Genomic DNA, 21,287 nt, shown 5'->3' on the forward strand with positions numbered 1-21,287 from the left:
GACCATGACAACAGATGTTAAGCGATTATTGGATAATAAGCCGAAAGTAACCATCTATTAAATTTTAAAATTACACCGTTGTATTTACTAACATTACTGCGTGATGGCTTAAACACGATTACCAGTTTCTTTTCACATCTTGATAACTAGTAGCGTAATGTTTGACATGTGTTTCGAGCATTTTTTTTTCACTTTAAAAAGGTATTTATCGAGAAAAATTGATACAAATTAATTATGTTGGTTTGGCAACGATCGAGTCATTGAGCTATTTTCGCGTTTCTTCAGCGTTTCGAAATCGTGTGCCAACTGTATCGACCTGAACAACTGGTAGCCAGAAAGTGCTATGTCTGATGTTATCTAGACACGACAGTGTTATACTTCACATAGAATAATATATAGTGTTAACTTAAAACATATAATAGGTCAATTGAAAGTCCTTGGCCTGACACATAGATGGCGCTATTAGAATTAAATCCATATTTTTTAGTGAGCCCTAACTCTCAAAAGATGCGTGTGTAAATTTGACAGCGGTCGGATCATTAGTTTGTGACTTATAGCATTTTGAGTGAAACAACTAAAATGGATAAAACGGAATTTCAATATTGCTTTTTGAAGGGAAAAAATACAGTTGAAACAAAAACTTGGCTTGATGCCGAGTTTCCGGACACTGCCCCAGAAAAATCAACCATCAAGGATCGGTTTGCTAAGTTTAGACGTGGTGAAATGAGCACAGAAGACGGTGAACGCAATGGACGGACCAAAAGAGGTTGTTACCGACCAAAACGTAAATACCGACCGTAAATTGAAATTGAATGAAATAGCAGACACTCTAAAGATATTAACTGAACGTGTACATCATATCATTCACGAATATTTGGGTATGAGAAAGCTCTGTGCAAGGTGGGAGTTTTTGCGTCGATATGTGACAATGGATGACACATGGCTCCATTATTTCACTCCGAAGTCCAATCGACAGTCATCCCAGTGGACTGCACACGATGAATCCGCTCCAAAGCGTGGGAAAACGCAAAAGTCGGCTGGCAAGGTTCTGGCGTCTGTATTTTGGAATGCGCATGGAATAATTAATTCACCAACTGTTAGGCTGTCTGAAGGTCTCAGTCCTCAGTTTTCATCGTCATCTGAGTGGACAGCAACTGGCAAAGTTCATCCAAAACGTCTGAAGGCACATTAATCGGTTGGAAAGGTTATGGCCTCGGTATTTTGGGATGTAATATTAATAGCCTATCTTGAGAAGAGACATACCTTCAACAGTGGATATTATATAACGTTATTGGACCATTTGAATGTCGAAAAAAAGAAAATTTTTTGTTTCATCAAGGCGACGCATCGTATCACAAGTTAATCAAAACAATGGCAAAACTACATGAATTGAACTTCGAATTGCTCCCACATCCACCGTATCCGCCAGATTTAGTTCCTATCGACTACTGACTGTTCGTAGACCTCAAAAAAATGCTCACCGGTATGAAATTATTCTTAGTATTCTGCAACGCCTCTGTTAAACACATTTTAAAAATAAACGCATGTAATAATTATAACAAATACAATTATTAATCGCGGAAATGTCATGTCAGTCGCTACATATTTATTTATCTGTTTCAAAACACCACATTAAAATAATAAACAGTTTTGGTTTATGTAAAATAATTGGCATACCACAATAAGGAGTATGATTATGAACACATGGACTGAAAATTCAAGAGTGTAACAAAGAAAATGCGGTTTTTTGTTCAAAATTGGCTTTATTCATCAACGCAATCGCCATCAAAAGCCATACAATCATTTCAGCGCTGTTCTAACATTTCAGTACCATTTCTGTAGAATGATTTATCTTGAAATGATGATGGATCCACATTTCATCCATTGTCACTTATCGCAAAAATTCGGGTTAGTTACGTTTGAACACAGCCAAAGACTGCTTGGAATCATCAACACTTGTTTTTCGTCAACAATGAGCGAACGCGGCACCCACTTTGAACAGACCTTTCTTATAGTCAAATGCTCATGCAATATAAAACCAACACGTTCTTTTGATATCTTTACGATGTTAGCGGGCTCACGCAACATCACTTTTTGATCATTCAAAACGATTTTGTGGATTTTTTAATGTTTTCTAGTGTTACCTCCTCATTTGGACGTCCACTGCATTCTGCATCATCGGTGTCTCTACGAACACGTTTGAAGTCAGCAAACCAACATTTTATTGTTATTTCTGATGGAGCGGAATCCTTACAAGACTTTTTAAGGCATTAATTCGCTTGAACGGTATTTTACCCATCAAGAAAAAGTGTAAAATTAAAACACGAAATTATTTTTGATCCATTGTTTTGAAAATAACAAAAGTAATGTCACTATTAGCACAATAACTCACAAATTTACCAGTAGAATATTATGAAATTTTAACAGCTTTCTTCTGAAGGTTAGTACTAACTGAAAAAGCAGTGAATGCAATAAAAAAAAACTAGCGCCATCTATATGTTAAGCCCGGGACTTTTCAACCCATGTGTTAATGAAACCATCATAAAATGCTTGAAGGTGTTTACAAATTAAGAAGTAAATTTCTCACAATTATTAATCACTTATATTTTCGAACGAACGGCGCTTTAATTTGTCTATACTTGGTAGAAAACCAAAAGCGATAGTATTTTAGTATTTATTAATGGTGTTATTCAACTAATAAAAGTGCAAGGAGAAAATGCGGTGGGCTAAGACGATTCCCTTGAAAAATAATCACAATTAAACGTGATAAACACTGTCATATAATATGCAGATTTAACTAACGCCTACTATTAATACTGTGAGTTGGAGGACAACTAGAAAAATGACTATACGCCTTTGTAGCTTTCACATGTTGAAAAGCCTCTGAAGAAGAAATAGCAGCTGAAAAGAATCCAGTCCAATTAATAAGAAATGCATTTTAAATAAACATAAATTTATTCAATATTACATAAAAAAAGATGAGAGATTTTTGTAAATCTCAGGATGTTTTTATTATATTTTACATTAGATAATAGGTTAATTAAAAAGTCCTCGGCCTTACACATAGATGGCGCTACTAGATTTAATTCCATATGTTTTTTATTTAGCCCTAACCCTCAAAAGATGCGTGTATAAATTTGACAGCTGTCGGATCATTAGTTTGTGAATTATAGCATTTTGGGTGAAGCAACTTTTGTTATTGTGAAAAAAATGGACAAAAAGGAATTTCGCGTGTTGATAAAATATTGCTTTTTGAAGGGAAAAAATACAGTTGAAGCAAACTTGGCTTGATGCCGAGTTTCCGGACACTGCCCCAGGAAAATCAACCATCAACAATTGGTATGCTAAGTTTAGATGTGGTGAAATGAGTACCGAAGACGATGAACGCAGTGGACGCCCAAAAAAGGTTATTACCAACGAAATATTTAAAAAATGCACAAAATGATTTTGAATGACCGTAAATTGAAATTGAATGAAATAGCAGACACTCTAAAGATATCAACTGAAGGTGTACATCATATCATTCACAAATATTTGGATATGAGAAAGCTCTATGCGAAGTGGCTGCCGCGCGAGCTCACTTTTGACCAAAAACAACGACGAATTGATGATTCGGAGCAGCGTTTGAAGGTGATCAAGCGAAATAAACCCGAGTTTTTACGTCGATATGTGACAAGGATGAAACATGGCTCCATCATTTCACTCCGAAGTCCAATCGACAGTCATCCGAATGGCTGCACACGATGAACCCGCTCAAAAGCATGGGAAACGCAACAGTCGGCTGGCAAGGTCATGGAGTCGGTATTTTGGGATGCGCATGGAATAATTTTCATTGGCTACCTTGATTGGCGCCTATTACATAGCTTTATTGGACCATTTGAAATACGAAATTGCCAAAAAACGGCCGCATTTGAAGAAAAAGAAAGGGCTACTTTATTAAGACAATGCACCGTGTCACAAGTCAGTGAAAATGATGGCAAAGATCCATAAATTGGGCTTCGAATTGCTACCTCATCCACCGTATTATCCAGATCTGACCCCCAGCGACTGTTTCCTGTCCTCAGATCTCAAAAGAATGGTCGCTGGAAAGGAATGTTCGTCGAATGAAGAGGTGATCACCGAAACTGAGGCCTATTTTGAAGCAAAGAACAAATGGTATCGGAAAGTTGGAGAGTCCCCATAATCAGTGTGTCACACTTGAAGGGAATTATGTTGAATAAAAAAAACTAATTTTGCAAAAAAATGTGTTTTACTAGGGTAGGCCGGGGCTTTTCAATTGACCTGTTACGCTTAGACAACTTTGATTTGCAAATTAATTTATTGATATTGTTCATTTATGCTTACATCAATACACAAGCAAGACGAATGTGGGATAGATACATCAGTATATATTTCCCAAATTAAAATTAGATTAGATGAATTACTGTTAAAACTAACACTTAAATGCTATAGACATTCATCGCGCAGTTCTTCGTTACTTACATATACGCTTTATAATTGACTGATATCTTTAATTTTAGGTCAAGTTGAGGGTATCTTCGTGGTCGATATCTCAATAAGCCAGATCAGATATCATCTTGTTCCAGGGGACTCTTGGATTCTGATAAAACTGAATACTCTATTCGGTTTCATCAATACACTTACTCGTACCTGCGTTCGTAAGTTTCTGCTTTTTATGAATCAAGACTCGTTAGTTATTCATCTAAAGAAAGTAGGACTCATCGAGTACATTAAAACTAAGTTATCATTGAATTAAACGCTATCAAAAACCGCCAACCTGGACTACGCCGTTTTTTCAAAGTAATTCAATGTGATATCCCTCCCATAACGAGTATAATTCAAATCGGTAGTGCTAGTAATTCAAAGGAGTGTCAGTGCACTCCAATACACTTGCCAATCAGCTATGTGTGAGTAACAACAATAAAGTGCAAAGATTAAAACTTTTACTGCCACCCGATCTACTCATTTAGAGCAAGATTCAAAATAATATATTATGCATAGATCACTAACTGAAGTAATTTTCTACTTCTCATGTATATAATAGTTATTGTAAGAAACATTTACTGCCGATTAGAGGAATTGTGAATCACTAAGGATAATAAGATAATAAAAAATGTCTAAAACCAAAATAATAACAGCATATTAATGAATTATTAATCTATTTATTTCTATTAATTTTACACAAACAACATAATATTTATGGCATAGCAAATTATTTTGACTTGAGTAAATAATATATTCAATAATATATTAAGTAACCGTTGATAATGTTTTATACTTATACCTATTTAGATAAGAAGTGTTTAGAACTGACACATCATTAATTTTAATGAACAAAACTGGGAGCTTATAACAACTAACGCGCTATATTTAGAAAATTCCTATAAAAGACGGAAAACATATTTGTTTGAGTTAAATTCAATAAATTATTATGGGTAAAGTGAACCATTATGTATGGTAGCTAATAATATTTAAAAAAAAACTAACCTGAGATACGATAAATATATATAAATAAATTAACCTATATACAATGAGAAAAGTAGATAAAGGTCTATAAATCTTCTCTTAATACTCCAAACCCCAAGAAAAGTTTTAAATCAGCGGGTTTATATTGTGCAACCCGTTAATTGGATCTAATTTCCATCAATCCATCAGTGCAGTACTTAACCTATCTCTATTTAATAAAAAATAACTAAATAAAAATGTTCTAAATAATATATTTTAAGGCATTATAACCAAATCTTAATTATCTTTTAAAAGTCACATGTTTCATTAATCATTTTTAATGTTGCACATCATAAGCAGCCTTTTAATACTTTTATTAGTATATTTTAAACAACAGATTAATCATCAATAAAAATGTTATGAAATTGCATTAAAATAAGTAACTAATCTTCATCTAACGATACATTTTCAGAAAATATAATGGTTATTACATTTATATTTGACAAGTAACACGTATGCAATATATTATCAATTAAAAATTAGATTGCATTTTTAAGTTTTAAAGACTTAACCAAATAAAAGACATTTATACATATACAGAGTTCAAATGTTAATTTCTGGATAACAGTTATATTTATTAATGAAATTTTATGACTCCATCTAGCTCTTGACAGACTGGTACATACAAGTGCATATTATATTAATATATGATTTGATAAACTCTAAATATCATTAATAAACTAACTAGTCAATTATATAACTACTTATTTTACAAATATACAGTTATTTTATTTCCGTAAATTGACATTTTCTCTCAGTAGCATGTGTGACTAACTACGTTAGCAAAAACATCATTTTTGCTAGTACGAAGATCTATGGAACATTAATTTTTGCCCAAAAAATATCACCCACCCAACAATCGTTTCCTGAACTTAGTCCGTCCACGAATTACTGTTTAAGAGTTTACTACTTGTCCGACCATATGGTCAACCCACATTTCAGATTAAAAACACTTTCAGACGCCATATATGGTCATGGCGATGCCGGCTATCCTTTGCTAAGGTCGCTCTGGCGACGACCTGCCGCTATATAGTCTCGCCATTGCGAAAAGCGCACAAATACGCTCATACACACATGGTCTTAAAACGTACTCATGCTCCTTAAATTTACTTAAGCAAAAGAAATATCTTAGGGATTTTAAAAAGTAGGCAGTAAACGAGTTATGCGGTCCTTCTCCATACACAATTTTTATAATATTTGTTGATATACTATATTGTCGTGCTGATTGATTTAGATTTAAATTAATCCCAGAATGAAAAATCAGAACATGCAATAATGACAAGGTTAAACAACTATGAGTAAGAGGATAAATTAAAATAATGTTAAAGTTTACAAATCTTTATTCAAAACAAAACATACATGTTTGAAAAAGTAGAAGTATATGGAGAATAATTTAAAGATGAACAATATTTCTGACACTGCTGAACTTTTACTAATATTACATAAATTATTACTTAATTTACTATTAAAATAAAATATTACCTGATATATTTAAAAAATTAAAGACATGCAATGAAACACATTAAAAATAGCATTTTATAAAGCATATATGGAGAAATACTAATAAAACTAATTAATAGGAAGGAAATTCCAATTGTTTATCAATCTGTAAAATGGCCTTGCAATATATTATAATAAATACAGAATAATAATATGGTACTCTTTATGTTTCTGCAAATTATAGTTTATTTAAAACACTATTTCGAAATTATAATAGACAAATATGCTATTGTAAAGAATCAATGTTGTATTGAAAAATATAAGACATGATCATAAGCCATCCGTTCAATAACACATCAAATGGATAATTTTATTAGCCATGCCTTGGTTAAATTTAATTTTAATACTTACAAGTTGATAAGACATATTATTTAATCTGGGGAATAACGATAAGAAATGAAACAGCTAACTTCATGTTTATTTACTAATTGTTCAAATGCTTGAATTTGACAGTTTCGTGTTTCTAAAATTAATGATTACTGTATAGCTTCTAACACCCTTTCCAGCAAACAGTTCGAAATAGGTCACATGTAATAGTAACGATTAGAATACTAAATGCATATATATAATTAATAATATATATATATCTATAATTAATTTTCTGACATGGATCACAGATCTCCACTTGAATCTCTTTTTGGTGTTATGGGCAGTCTTCCCCATGGACATGATAAACCAGTTAAACAAGCCGTGTATAATGCTGTTGCCCTGTTCCTGTTATTTCTTTGTGGTGCAGCAGCCCTGTGTCTCTATATGATCCTAGAACCTTTCATGAAACCATTGATGTGGGCTTTACTGGTAGGTTCAGCTTTACACCCGCTTAAACGATCTTTAAGAGACAGATTTCAAAGTTGGTTTGAAAAGTTAGAACGTAATAATACACCAGCTATACTGGGTTTGTTATTGTTACCAGTAAATATCTTCAATGATGTATCTGAATGCATCGGTCAATTTCTGTGGGATAGATTAAAATTAATTATAGCAGTTACTGTTCTAGTCCCTTTAGCAATAATATTGTATAATTTTACACCAGGCGTTATGATATCAGTTTTATGGAACTTATTTTTGTGGACCTACAAATCATTAAATTTCATTATAAGCAATTCTTCAATGAGTTTGGTAAGTATTTAATTTGTTTTAATATTTTATAATGCTATACAACAATATTTCAGATTTTTCTTATTGTTATTGCTTATTTGTCATTAGTATTTATATGTTGGAAACAAGAAAACAATGTTCTTTTTCACTATGCATCTACTGCAGTGTGGTTATTAGCTTCGTGTAGTTTTGCTGGTCTATTTAACAGCTTTCAAATGCCAGTATTCATAGTTCTTCAAGTAATATTTTTTGGAGGATTTATATCTGAAGTATATGAAGTTTATTATAATATGAATGAAGCAGGTTTTTATAAAATACACACCCATTTTAATTTATTTCTTTAATGCAAGTATTTTTGTAGGTCACAAAATATCTTTTACCAAGTTATTATCGTACGCATTTCATGACAAACCAATTGATATTGATATTAATGAGGATCAAGGAATAGAAAGTAAACAAACTGTCACAGAAGAAAAACTTGATAGTAAAGAACAAGATGGGTCAAAATTGCAAGACAACAAACATTTGGGCAATGGAGACCAAACATCAGAGGCTATTAACAAAAGAGATGATGACCCATGGTCTTTAGAGCTTTTCAATGACAACAAATCAAATACTGAACAAGATCAACCAGCTACTGGTGTACTGATAACAAATCATGGCATACATCTGGTACAAGCTACAGATAGTTTGAATCCATCTCCTATAAAAATAGACAGGCCATCCTTTCAAAGATCTCTTTCGCAACCGCAGTTCTTATCTAGTCGCTTAAAAAAATCTAATTTACTCGGTCTTAGTCGTAAAATTAACTTGAGAAATTCCAATCTCTCCATTAGCGATACTACTTACGAGAGTACTTTCTATCTATATTCAGTCATATGGTGTTGTGTTATAATGTTATTCTGGAAGAACATTATGCTTCTACCTTTACTTCCATTACCTATTTTATATTACGTAGTAAAACACAGTGGTACATATTTAGGACTCTGGAGCTATTTGTTTGAAAAAATAAGCCAAATATTTCAGTCTGTTGCCAAATGGTGTGCTGAAAGGCACGATGCTCTTGTACCTGTTCCAATAAGGGGATTGTATAAGGTAATACATAAAATAAATGCTGCTGTAAAAAATGCTATAAAGGACAGTATTGACACGGTAGCAAGTTGCGTTGTTATTATTGGTTTGATAGTATTTTTAATATGTGCTTCCATCTTTACGGCTCTACAAGTAAGTAAATGATCATAGAATTATAACAAGAGCAACTGTACCTTCCTTCATCTAGATATATGCTGAAGGTATTATGCTAATACAAATGGTAGGAAATGTTATCAATCAAACTGTCGTTCAAAATCCCGAATTACGTCAATTATTACCGCCTACTTGGGATGAAACTATGGATTCTGTTTTAGACAATGCTTACCAGTATGGAAGAGAGGGTATATCTAAAGCGGTAACAAAAATCTAGACTTTAATAGGTATTACAATTAACACAACCTTTATTAGATCAAAGGTGTTGTTAATGATGCCGATTCTGCTCAAGCAGAAAAATTAGAGAAGCAAGTCCTAGAATTATGGGACAGAATTTATCAGTCATGGATGACTTCCAATCATAACGGCCCAAAAGTAACAGAAGATGCAGTAAGAACTACATGGGATGCCTTTATCGCGGATATTCAGAAATCACCTGGTAAGTCATATGCACTAAAATAAATGTCGTGTTAAATTTCATTTTTAGAAATGTTCAATATACATGGAATGGTTGATTTTGCTAAGCAGAATGTGGGGACGTTAATGTCGTTACTAGAGTCAGTGTGGGGCATAGTAATTAGTAATATTAGTCTCATTGTTGGATCGTTTAGTACTTGTGTATCTATAGTTTTGGGTGGTGGAACAGCAGTTTTGAATTTTATTGTTAATATGGTAATTTATAAATGTTCCTTATCTACAGTAATTCATAACTGAAATTCAATAGATCGTATTCCTAACAACGTTATTCTACCTACTAAATTCAAGTGGAGAATATTACAAACCCGTTGAACTAATGACCAAATTCTCTCCAAGTGGAAAACGACTTGGACACGCACTGGAAGCTGCCATAAATAGTGTTTTCTCGGCCTCGTTCAAAATGGCTGCTTTTTACGGAATGTGGACATGGTTCATCCACAATTTATTTAACGTTAAAATTGTTTATCTCTCCTCAGGTTAGAACCAGTTGGAGCTCTATTTATTGAAATAAATAAGTTTTATTTTTTAGCTTTTGCTACCATTCTGGGAGCTGTACCATTTTTAGGAACATATTGGGCCTGTGTTCCTGGAATCTTAGACCTCTGGTTGTCCCAGGATAGATGGATATCAGCCTTAATATTTGCAGGTTTTCAATTTTTACCAACATCTGTTGTAGACACAACCATTTATAAAGAAATCAAGGGGTAATATTTATTTTTGTGCGAGATATTAATAACTTATCATTTCACTTGTTAAAAATTTTAGTGGACACCCATATTTAACAGGCTTAGCTATAGCCGGTGGCATATTTTGTTTGGGTGTTGAAGGTGCTTTAATAGGCCCATTATTACTTTGTGGTCTATATGTTGCAATAGATCTTTCTTCCAACTTATTTAAAGAATCTCCGACGGAAGAATCTCTTGATATGGGCCTACATAAATTGCAACATAATTAATAATGCACAACGTTGAAATTTTTTTTGTTAAAGTCTTCTTAGTCTTCTGATCAAGCTTTATAAAAAAAGTGTGCTGTGTAAACTCAATTATTGTTGACACCTAATTTGTTTGTTTATATTTGTACATTCTACTAGTCTAATGTGAAATTATAAGGTACTTATTTGTATTTAATACACCGTTGTATGTTTTATACTTTATTGCAAATAAAAGTTATAATATGCACTGTATATCGTTATAAATTAAAGTCCTATTATTTTCTTTTAATATCTATTTTTACCGTATCAAGTGACAAATTCGAAAATTTCCTTATAAAATTTATAAAAAGGAAGGAATATTTTATTTAACAGACGATATCAGTCAGTTCCTCCTTAACATACATAAAGCAATTTATTTATTAATAACCTACCTAATGTTACATACATATACTTTCATTAAAATATTTACAATTGTTCTAAGGGCATTAGAAAATGTATAATATAAAGTTTTCTATTAATTAATACAGTATACATATAAATAAATCATAATTTTAGTAAAAAGTCTTCAATAGAAAAAAGGATAATTTTTAACTCAATCTATCTTAAAATTAAAAGTAATTATATATTTAATGCAATGTTATTTAAAACTTACCTGATTTAAAAATACTCAGTTCCAAAAGCTATGGCACTACATTCCTTAAAAATTTATATATTCTACCATAATTCACATACAGAAACCTTATTTACAAAAGTGTCTTTAAAACCTTTGATATAAGTGTTAGAGCGACACCAACAAATATTTTTTTCCATAAAATTTGGGGGTAAGTCTTTTTCTATAGTTACAGTGTCGCCACATTCATTATAACAACAATTAGTCCTTTCCGTAAATTCACAGTTAAAACAGAATACTGATTTTTTTGTGCTAGCTACATAACTCAAAGGTTGGCACGATTGGAATCCTTCATTTAAACAACTTTCATTAGCCACTGATCTCTTTAAATAGATATAAGTATTAGTGCAATTAAGAGAGCCATCAATAGAATCCATCCATGACTGAGACAAAAAAATGTTTCTTAAATAAATAATAAGAGTTATATAAATATATTTATCTTTAATACTATCTTACCTTAATATTTTTTGCAAATGTTTATTTATGTCAGACACATGGTTTTTTTCATCATGTCCCATTACTATTGCAGGTAAATTGAGTGTATATACTTCTTTTGGATAATTTGGAGTTGATCCAAATATAATTACAACCTGAAGAATAACATTGCCACTTTCACAAAACTCTTTTAATATGCCATTCATAATAGAATTAATGTTATCATAAACTGTAGAAACCATACGAAAATGATTTTCATATGTAATATTGAATTTCTTGGAACTCTGTTGCTCAGTTGTTTTTTTTCGCCTCTTTTCAACCACATTCTTTAACCAATTATATGAATAAGGTATTTGACATTTTTGAAACAATAATCCTTTCAAAATTTCATTAACTAATGTGGCTACTATAAAAGGGGTTGGTAATAGTTCGCAAATATCTACTTTAATTTCAGTTTCCTTACTTGGAGACATTTTTTACTTTTAGCCCCTTTAATGAAATTCATAGAAAAAACTTAGATTCAAAAATAACAGTTTAGGTTAACGGTTTCTTCTTCATACAAAATGTGGTACTATAGAGGTTGTCAAATAATATATTATTTTGACAACGTCAGTTAATATATCTCAAATCGGTTAAGCTATATTTACAAAACAATAGCAACAAATTTTTTATAATATACATTTTAATATAATATGAGTTTAAAAGATACAAAATGGAAATCTTGGATAAGGGTATTTGATATTCCTGATGTAAGCAAGCATCCCAGGGGTTTTACTATATATAAGATTATATCAATAGTAAGTATTAAAACAATTTATATGCATAAAAATAAGTTTCATGTTTCCAGTTATATCCTGAAACTTGTCCTGACGCTGTAACAAAAATTACGGTTTGGAAACGCTTTAATGATATTAAATGCTTGCAAAAAGAAGTCAAGGTTTTGCAAAAAAAACTAAACATAAAAGATTCCATTCCTAGCTTACCAAAGTCAGTTATATTTAAGAGGTAAATCTATGCAGGTCCATAAAATAAAAAAGAACTAATTATGTTTTTTAGGTTTGAAGATGAAACCATTAATAATAGAAAAAAAGCTATTTTAACTTTCCTTGAATATATTGGAAAACATTCTGCATTGTTTACATCAGCAATAGTTGTTAAATTTTTTGAGGTATAAAAATATATATCCTTTCCATAATACAGTAATTAATTAATAAATTACAGACAAGTCACACGCCAGTGGAATTGTTAAGTGGCAATATAAATACAATTAGAGCTAAATTAAATCTACCAGAAGAAACTGATTTCTCTGTAAATTCTGATGACGATAAAATTAGTGATACTGATTCTTTTACAAGCAGTAATTTGGGATCTGTTATACAAGTAATTTGTTTCTTATTTTAATTTCTTATCATTTAATGTATGTTAATCAGTCTCTAGATCAAGTACCTGAAGCAGCACCTAAATTTAACACAAATTTAAGGAAATTAAATTCCATGACATCCATTGATTCTCACTCATCAAAAACATCAGAATTTTCGAGTATTTTAAATGCTGAAAACAGTTTATTATTGCTAGATGGACAGTATCAAAATTTTAATAGTTCTATATTAGATGAAACTATTCAGTATTTAGTTGATGCTTCAGTTCATATTAATTTAGCGATCGAATTAGAGAGTGAAAAGAAATATGAAGAAGCTTTCAGTGCTTACAAAACGGCTGTAGAAATACTAATCAATGGTGGTCAAAGTAAGCCAGTTGATATTTATGTCGCAAATATCAATAACAGATTCTTTTAGGTGATTCTGTGTATGAAAGAAAACGAATGGTTAAATATAAGACTGAAAAGTATCTAATTAGAGCAGAAAAAATTTATAATATGTATTTAGCTCCTGAAGTCAGGGACCTTATGTCATCAGTAATGTTTAGTCGATTTACAATTTACAATTGATTACAAAATGGTTTTGTAGAAAAAAGCTGAAGTTGATAAACCTAATATTATAAAAGGACCACTTTTTAATCTCTATAAATACAAAGTTATAAAAATTATTTCCCCTTCTGGTATGTTAGTACTCCACTCAGAAAACCAACAAATATATTACATAAAGGTAAATCAATTAATTTATTTCTAGAGTAATAATATAAGTAAGTCTTTCCAAAAATACAGGTAATACACAAAAGTGTTCAGTTTTTGAATGATCATCTTATTTTACCGGAAGATGTGCCTTACATGATGAAGTTAGTTAATCATTACAACAGTGATTATGCATTGTTTCTTGTTTTAGAATATTGCAGGTAGATATTTTTAAAGCATGTAACATAAATAACATAACAAACTAATTTGCTGTTTCAGTGGTGTAAAACTAATGGATTATGTTAAAAACGAATCGGTATCTTCAGAAGTAACATATAATCAACATCTGCTACAAAACATACAAGACCAATCTGATAATGAATCAGAAATAAGCTTTTCTGAGCTTCTAAACGAGTATGCCATGACTAGAGATAAGGGTGATGTTACTACTCCAGATAAAGTAGACAGTGACAGTGATAGTTTTGTTAAAGTTGACCATAGTGATGTTAGTACTGAGATAAATTTGCCTAATATTTTTGACGAAGAAATTGAGAAGATTGACGAACCGGTAATGTGTAGTATAAAAAATGCTGATGTAGAACAGAGCACAGTTTTAACCAAACGACAATTGGACAAAATATCCAATATAGATTTGGATGAAGGCACTGAATATAATAAAGTTATTTCAGAGTTGCAGATTGTTAGATGGGGATCTCAGCTATTAATCGCTCTTGAAAAATTACATTCTATAGGAGTAGTTTGTAGGTAAGTGCTTTGGGTGGTAATATGGCAACTATATATGTGTAAATGTGCTGGTACTTTTAGGGATCTCTGTATGGATAACCTCCTTATAGATGAAAATAAGAATTTAATATTGACATATATGTGCAATGTTAAAGAATTATGTGACCTCTACACTAAAGGTATTAATTTTGATTTAGCTCCTGAAGTGTATGGCTTCGAGGAAGTAACTGTAGCAGCAGATTGGTGGAGTTTTGGTGCAATTTTATATGAATTATTAGTAGGGTTGGTAAGTAACATAAGGTGTCTGTTATCTCATGCTTCTTGGTTGTGCTCAATATTCTTGTTCCTCTTTTTTGCAACATCTCTTTGATGCCTTTGTATCTGCTTTGCTTAGGTCCTCCTCTGATCTTTTCTTTTTTTAACCTTGCACCCAAACTCTCTTCCTTACTATGTTGCTAACATCTCTGACCGATAAAGTTATTTCCTTTCTATGAGTTATTGTAACTCATGATTACTCATTATTATTTTCCAGCCATTAAGGAAAGTACATACAAACGGTATTAGCAACTACACCCATATAAAAATTCCAAAATATGTATCACCCGAAGCCAAATCGCTTCTTAGACAGGTAATTTATAATCTTATATTAATAATCATCAAAATGTTTTATTATCGGTTCGGGTTTTAGTTACTGATCTATGAACCACGTGACAGAATAGGAACAGGAGTTAATGGAATACACCACTTGAAGTCACACCCATTTTTTAGGCCAGTGGCCTGGGATTCCTTGTAGTTTCCTACTGTTTATTTTTATTATTGTGATATTAAGTAATTAAGACAAATGTACTGTTGTATCAGTCTAACTGAGTTCCCTGTTATTTCTTAACGCAAACAGTATATTAATATGAGACAAAAAGTTTTAAAAACTTTTAAGTTGAACAGTATCTTATATTTGAAAAATATACCATACAGTAAATGATATTTATATATATTATATGTAGTAAATTAAATTTTATCAATAAATAATAATACTGAGTTAAGTTTATTTTTAAATACCTTTTATAGATTAATGGCATTACTTTTAAGTGAGTCATTTGAGTTAATATGTTGAAAATATTAATGATTTTCTGAATGATTCTGGTTCACTTGATTACTCACAAATTAAAGTGATCTTTGATATCTTTGTTTCAGATCAGTCACAGTAATTGTTCTCGTGATTTTCTTTTCCTTTTCGATTTTGACGTCCTTGATACTTACAAATGAAATTTAAAAAAAAACATTTAAAATTATTGATAAATAGCCTACATAAATTTCAAGGTAGATTACTATATTGTTTTTCACAAATCACGAAAAGTATTCCCATGACATAGATACAACTGGGACATTCAATGCCAAACTACTTCCAGTGAAGCTAATAGTGCAAAAATTATTTCTATAATAAGGTAATAAAACAACATAAACAATTACTTATATGTGTTTGTTATTGATACATAAATATAAACAAAAATCCATTCAATTCAAATATGTGTATAAATTAATATTTAATTAAGACTAGGGCATTTGCTCTAGGTTATTTCTTTGATATTTAAATATAGTTATAAAATATTACTTTATAAAAAATATGTTTCTTAACAATTGTATCTCATTGCAGTTGAAATAATGGTTTAATAAAAAAAGAAGCACTGACAATAATATATAACAAAATTTTAAACTAGAATCATATATTGCTGCTACATAAAATCGTCATATTCATTGAACTCATTATAGTCGTTAACATAGGCTGAGAGCTAAAACAAAAAAAGAGTTCGAACTTGCATTAAACACATTGACAAGTGTACTTACATTATCCCTGTCGCCTTCAAGCTTCAATTTGGCTCGACCTTTGCCTTTTGTCTTTTTGTTTTTATCACCTTTCTCTATTTTTTGCTTTTCTAAATATAAGTTATCTAATGTATTTTTTATTTTCTTAATATCAGCCGAGTTCACTAAAATATAACATTAAAAATAATATAAAGAATAGCTATATAGTATAAGCACCTACTTGATGCACACAAATTCCTAGTTAAAATTTCAGTAAAGTTAACGAAATCATTTGTATGTCTTGACAGTGGTGAAAGTTTCTTTGAAAGAGTTTCTGTAAAATCTTCAAATTCCTCCTTTGTTGATGGTAATTTTAGACCACCAATTTCTTCATCATCCTTTTCTCCAAAAGTAGTTTCTAAAGCGAGTTTCAGATCTGACTCCTTTTGTCTCCTTAATTTCTCTTCGGGAGATACCTCCTCTTCTTGCTCCTTTAACCTTCGCTCTAATTCTTCTCTTTTTAACCTCTGACATACATATCAATTCACAATACAATACAAAAATACCTAAAACAATATGTTAAGCTTACCTCCTTTTCTGCAATTTTCTCTGCAATCGTTTTTTTCTTCTTTTTTACTTCTACCTCCACCTTCTTCTCCTCTTCTTCCTTTTTCTCATCATCTTCATCTTCCCAACAATCCTAAAATATTTTATGAATTAGGTTAATGAACAAAGTGTGATAACTGTGCTAATATAATTTCTGGTATGAATTAAAAGAGAAAACGTCCATCTCATAAATAAAAAAACATACTTTTACATCTTCTTCTTCATCTTCACCTTCCCATTTGTTAACCCTGGCTATAGAGCGTGGAGCAGAAGGTGGTTCAAAACTATCTTCATCTTAAATATATAATTAAAAAGCTTCAAAATAATTCAATATACAAAATGTACTAAGCTCACCCCAAGATTCCATTTTTATGTCTTTAATAAGCAAAAATAAAATATAAAATTGGCACCAAACCGAACTGAAAGTTCACGTGTGAAACGTGTGCACTAAATGTCTCCCGAGAATAGACAATTGAGGGTTGTAAATTTTTATCGATGTTTATAATCTGAGTATCACCTAACTTTCGATGGATATCAGACTACAAATTTCACTCTTTTATGCTTTTTATTCAAATTTACTATCCGATTAAAACGAGCACTTTCTTTTATACACAAATATTCAACTAATTTCGGCGTATCCATTTCACTCTTGGCAAAATTACAACATACTATTACCAACATAATAAAATGACATTTAGTGTAAAATATTTTCAATTTATTTTAAGATACTAAATTTATATAATATGTAAATATATATATTTTAAAATATTGATATATGTTATAGTGCTTATAATTTGATCCCAATTTGGCCTAGTTTTGGATTTTTCTAAAAATACTTCAAAATAATACATTTCAAATTTGTATGTTGACAACACTGAATATCATTGACGTTACTGATTAGTGATTTGTCATTAGTGTTTGCACTTATGTTGCACTTTTATCATATATAGCAAGAGGACAATATATTACAATTAGTTTTCGGTACATATTTGAATATGCGAATAAGATAAATTGGTACGTGTTTGTGATAAAGTGAAAATGGCGGTTGGAACTACAAAGGTAGTACAAGTTACTAATATCGCGCCTCAAGCTACAAAGGATCAAATGCATGTGCTTTTTGGATATTTGGGGAAAATTGAAGATATAAGACTTTATCCTACTATAAGAGATGTTTCATGCCCAGTACAATCTCGGATTTGTTATATAAAATTTGTAGATCCTGCCACAGTAGGTATAGCTCAGCATATGACCAACACAGTATTCATTGATAGAGCCTTAATAGTAATCCCTGTCCAAAATGGTGAAATCCCAGATGAATATTATGCATTAGAGGTGACAAGAAACGGTACTATTGTACCAGGACTAAATGTAAATGAACCAAAGTTGCCTCCGCATATTGTAAATTCTGTAAAAGGATCTGGCACTGAGCAAGTTATTGTAACTATGGATCCAACACTTGAAAGCAATGGATTACCTAATTATCCGCCTTTATCAGCAACATATGATAGTGTAAAAATTGAAGAGACTAGAAGAACTATTCTTGTCCAAAATATTGATAACACCATTAACCATGAAGATTGGATAGAACATTTCAGTTCAGCAGGTGAAATAAAATATTTACGCACTTGCACCAGAAGCTCAGATAATTCAGCACATCTTCTAATAGAATTTTCAGAACAGAATAGTATAATTAATGCATTAAAGCTTAACGGTACTGAATTTAAAGGATCAGAGTTGATGATTCAGCATGCTACACAGCCCATAACAAAGCCACAAGCAAAAAGCAACGAGGCTGCTCAAAAAGAGATTGAAGAGGCCATGACGAGATTTAAGGAAGCCCAAAATATGATCAATGCTTCAATCGAACCAGTCATTGGGATGTTAACTAAGGACAAAAGAAGTTCCAGGAATTCGCGATCCAGATCGAGATCGAGAGACAGGAGGCGTCGAAGAACACGGTCGAGATCGAGACGTCGGTCGCGTTCTAGGCGCAGGGGATCATCCTCGAGAAGAAGATCAAGGTCAAAGGATCGTCGCCGACGGTCGCGTTCGCGAAGGCGGTCTAGGTCGAAATCTCGTCGTCGCTCGGGATCGCGTTCTTCTCGACCGAGAAGAACGCGTTCTCGATCAAGGAGAAGGTCGCGCGATAGGTCCAGAGATCGAAAACCTAGGGCCGTATCGAAAGATCGAAAGTCGAGAGATAAGTCGAGGGACCGCAAGCGATCCAAGGAGAGGGAGAAGTCCAAGGACCGTAAATCCAGAGCTGATTCTAAGATTAAAGAGAAAACGCAGGATTCGAAGGAAAGGAAGAGCGAAAACGCGGACGTCGATAGGAAACGCTCCAAGTCCAAATCCAGAAGTCGGAGCAGGAGGAGATCTAGGTCGAGAGATAGAAGGAAGGATAGGAAGAGGTCGAGGTCGCGAGGAAGTCGTCGGAGGTCCCCATCGCCGCGCAGCTCACGGCGACGTAGTAGGTCAAGAAGTAAAGACAGAGACAGCAAGCGCAGAGATAAGAAGGATAGAAAACGTGACGTCTCCAAAACGAGATCCAGATCGAGAGATAGGAAAGCCGACAGGGGTAAATCAAGAGAGAAATCCAGATCAAAGTCCAGGTCGAGGTCTATAGTCAGATTAGTGAGAATTGAGGAAGAAACAGAAAAGTCTCTTGATCAAGAATCCATGCAAGTACATTTAGAAGAACTAGAAAAAGATTCCGGAGAAAAGTCAGATAACATGGACATTTCAAATTCTCCATAATTAAAGGAGTGTTATTTTAATCGGTGTTTAACGTGTATTATAAATTTCAGTTGTAACTATGCAAATAAGAATAACACAAACAACACAAAAAATTGTTTTATTTAAACCCATAAGTAATTTTACAGTACTTATTTTTACTGTCATATTTTAATTTGTTTTTATATATTATAGGTTTAAAAGCATAGGCTAATCGGGCATCCGATATGGGAGGTCATCCTTTTTTAATTTGTTTGTTGGTTTTGAGTAAGCTATCTGACTGTATCTCTCCATGTGATCTGGCCTATAGTGAACCTAAACCTAAAGTTCTCTTTCTTTGGTTAAAAGAGAAATATTGGTCAAAAACTTACTTCTTCAGTAGGTAGACTGAAATCGTTTAGTGGAAGTTTCCTATATTTAAACAGACATGGTATATCATCAATAATATATTCACGATCTAGCTTGAGATATTCATCAAAATATTTCTCATCATTTTTAGCTTAGGACTTAGGTTTGCTTAATGCCTCAGCAACTTTTGACTTTCTTCTTTTTTTCATTTTTTTTTGTATTTTCATCAGGTTAATTTTTATTGAATTGGGATGGATTAAAATCGGTAGCTATCTAGAGTAAATATAAAATTAAAATAAATATAAAAAAAATAAAATTTACTTGGTAGTAATTCTGTAATATGAAATAATATTGCATAATTATGGTTATATATATATAATGATATCTAAAGTACACTTAAATAAAAATAAACCGAAACAATATTGTGAAATATTATAATTAATGAATAGTTCATACCTAACTATTAACTCTTCATCAATATCAGGAAATTCTAGTTTTTATTCTTCATGTCCCTCATAAAAAGATTCATTAAAAAGAGATTGCATTCTTTCATCATACGTGTCTTTCATCAAACTCGCATTAGTATTTCCTGTAAAAAGTTAATTGTAGCGACCAAGATCGAACAATGCTCATCTGTTTTTCTTACAGACTTTTCGATTGTTGTAGGTTATTTTTTGATCTAAAACGTAATGAATAGAACCAACCAAAATAAATATGTAAGACTACAAAGCGCATCATAATATACTTAAAAATTCCTGTTCAGGTTCTTTATTTCTTTCTTTAACACATACAAAATAAAGTTAAACCAAATGTTTAATTTAAATCATAATAAATACTTTTTATTTTTACTTTAACTTTCCTCCTAACATTCCTTGTATTTTATATTTTCCTCTTTAGATGTTTCTGGTGATTTGTTCTCTCTTTTAATCAAATAATTGTCCTCATCATCCATGTTTGAAAATGAATTTTTTATATCTTCTTTTAAAATTTTTTGCTCCATTACATATGAAGAAGATCAAGTCTAAAGGATCGTCACGAAAGCGTTCTAGGTCGAAATCTCGTAGTCGCTTTCCTCCCGACGGAGAAGAAGGCGTTCGAGATCAAGAGGTCGCGCGTTAGGTCTA

At 31.9% G+C, this 21,287-nt stretch overlaps 4 protein-coding genes across 5 annotated transcripts; 2 read left to right on the forward strand and 2 right to left on the reverse strand.

The window, feature by feature from the left end:
* The first annotated feature begins 7,431 nt into the window (after window positions 1-7,431).
* Window positions 7,432-11,003, forward strand: LOC143200867 (transmembrane protein 245). Its single transcript, XM_076411619.1, has 9 exons — window positions 7,432-8,124; window positions 8,178-8,406; window positions 8,465-9,327; window positions 9,383-9,550; window positions 9,604-9,787; window positions 9,836-10,020; window positions 10,073-10,301; window positions 10,355-10,529; window positions 10,591-11,003. The coding sequence occupies exons 1-9, from the start codon at window positions 7,612-7,614 to the stop codon at window positions 10,778-10,780; spliced, it is 2,736 nt and encodes a 911-aa protein (XP_076267734.1). The 5' UTR covers window positions 7,432-7,611; the 3' UTR covers window positions 10,781-11,003.
* A 420-nt stretch (window positions 11,004-11,423) lies between these two features.
* Window positions 11,424-12,429, reverse strand: LOC143200880 (uncharacterized). 2 transcript variants are annotated; one of them, XM_076411644.1, is made up of 3 exons: window positions 12,325-12,412; window positions 11,883-12,267; window positions 11,424-11,828 (listed from the first exon to the last, which is right to left on the reverse strand). In XM_076411644.1, exons 1-3 carry the CDS (start codon window positions 12,332-12,334, stop codon window positions 11,471-11,473), a joined length of 753 nt encoding a protein of 250 aa, XP_076267759.1. In that variant the 5' UTR covers window positions 12,335-12,412; the 3' UTR covers window positions 11,424-11,470. The 2 variants fall into 2 exon arrangements, with proteins under 2 accessions (XP_076267759.1, XP_076267758.1); XM_076411643.1 differs by having other exon boundaries at window positions 11,883-12,429.
* Window positions 12,430-12,468: 39 nt separating this feature from the next.
* On the forward strand, window positions 12,469-19,946 carry Srp54 (Splicing regulatory protein 54). Its single transcript, XM_076411884.1, has 14 exons — window positions 12,469-12,658; window positions 12,709-12,866; window positions 12,918-13,029; window positions 13,083-13,241; window positions 13,292-13,607; window positions 13,658-13,776; window positions 13,829-13,966; window positions 14,026-14,153; window positions 14,212-14,697; window positions 14,758-14,962; window positions 15,209-15,304; window positions 15,365-15,468; window positions 16,785-16,843; window positions 18,086-19,946. Exons 1-14 carry the CDS (start codon window positions 12,554-12,556, stop codon window positions 19,837-19,839), a joined length of 3,939 nt encoding a protein of 1,312 aa, XP_076267999.1. The 5' UTR covers window positions 12,469-12,553; the 3' UTR covers window positions 19,840-19,946.
* eIF3j (eukaryotic translation initiation factor 3 subunit j) lies at window positions 16,140-17,742 on the reverse strand. Its single transcript, XM_076411647.1, has 6 exons — window positions 17,437-17,742; window positions 17,288-17,376; window positions 17,066-17,176; window positions 16,718-17,003; window positions 16,519-16,661; window positions 16,140-16,463 (listed from the first exon to the last, which is right to left on the reverse strand). The coding sequence occupies exons 1-6, from the start codon at window positions 17,447-17,449 to the stop codon at window positions 16,407-16,409; spliced, it is 699 nt and encodes a 232-aa protein (XP_076267762.1). The 5' UTR covers window positions 17,450-17,742; the 3' UTR covers window positions 16,140-16,406.
* Window positions 19,947-21,287: the final 1,341 nt, after the last annotated feature.

The sequence above is a fragment of the Rhynchophorus ferrugineus genome, unplaced genomic scaffold (genome assembly GCF_030347505.1).
Source record: "Rhynchophorus ferrugineus isolate W39M unplaced genomic scaffold, kcgeb_rfMv2 rfM8, whole genome shotgun sequence".
In the NCBI taxonomy this organism is placed as follows: domain Eukaryota; kingdom Metazoa; phylum Arthropoda; class Insecta; order Coleoptera; family Curculionidae; genus Rhynchophorus; species Rhynchophorus ferrugineus.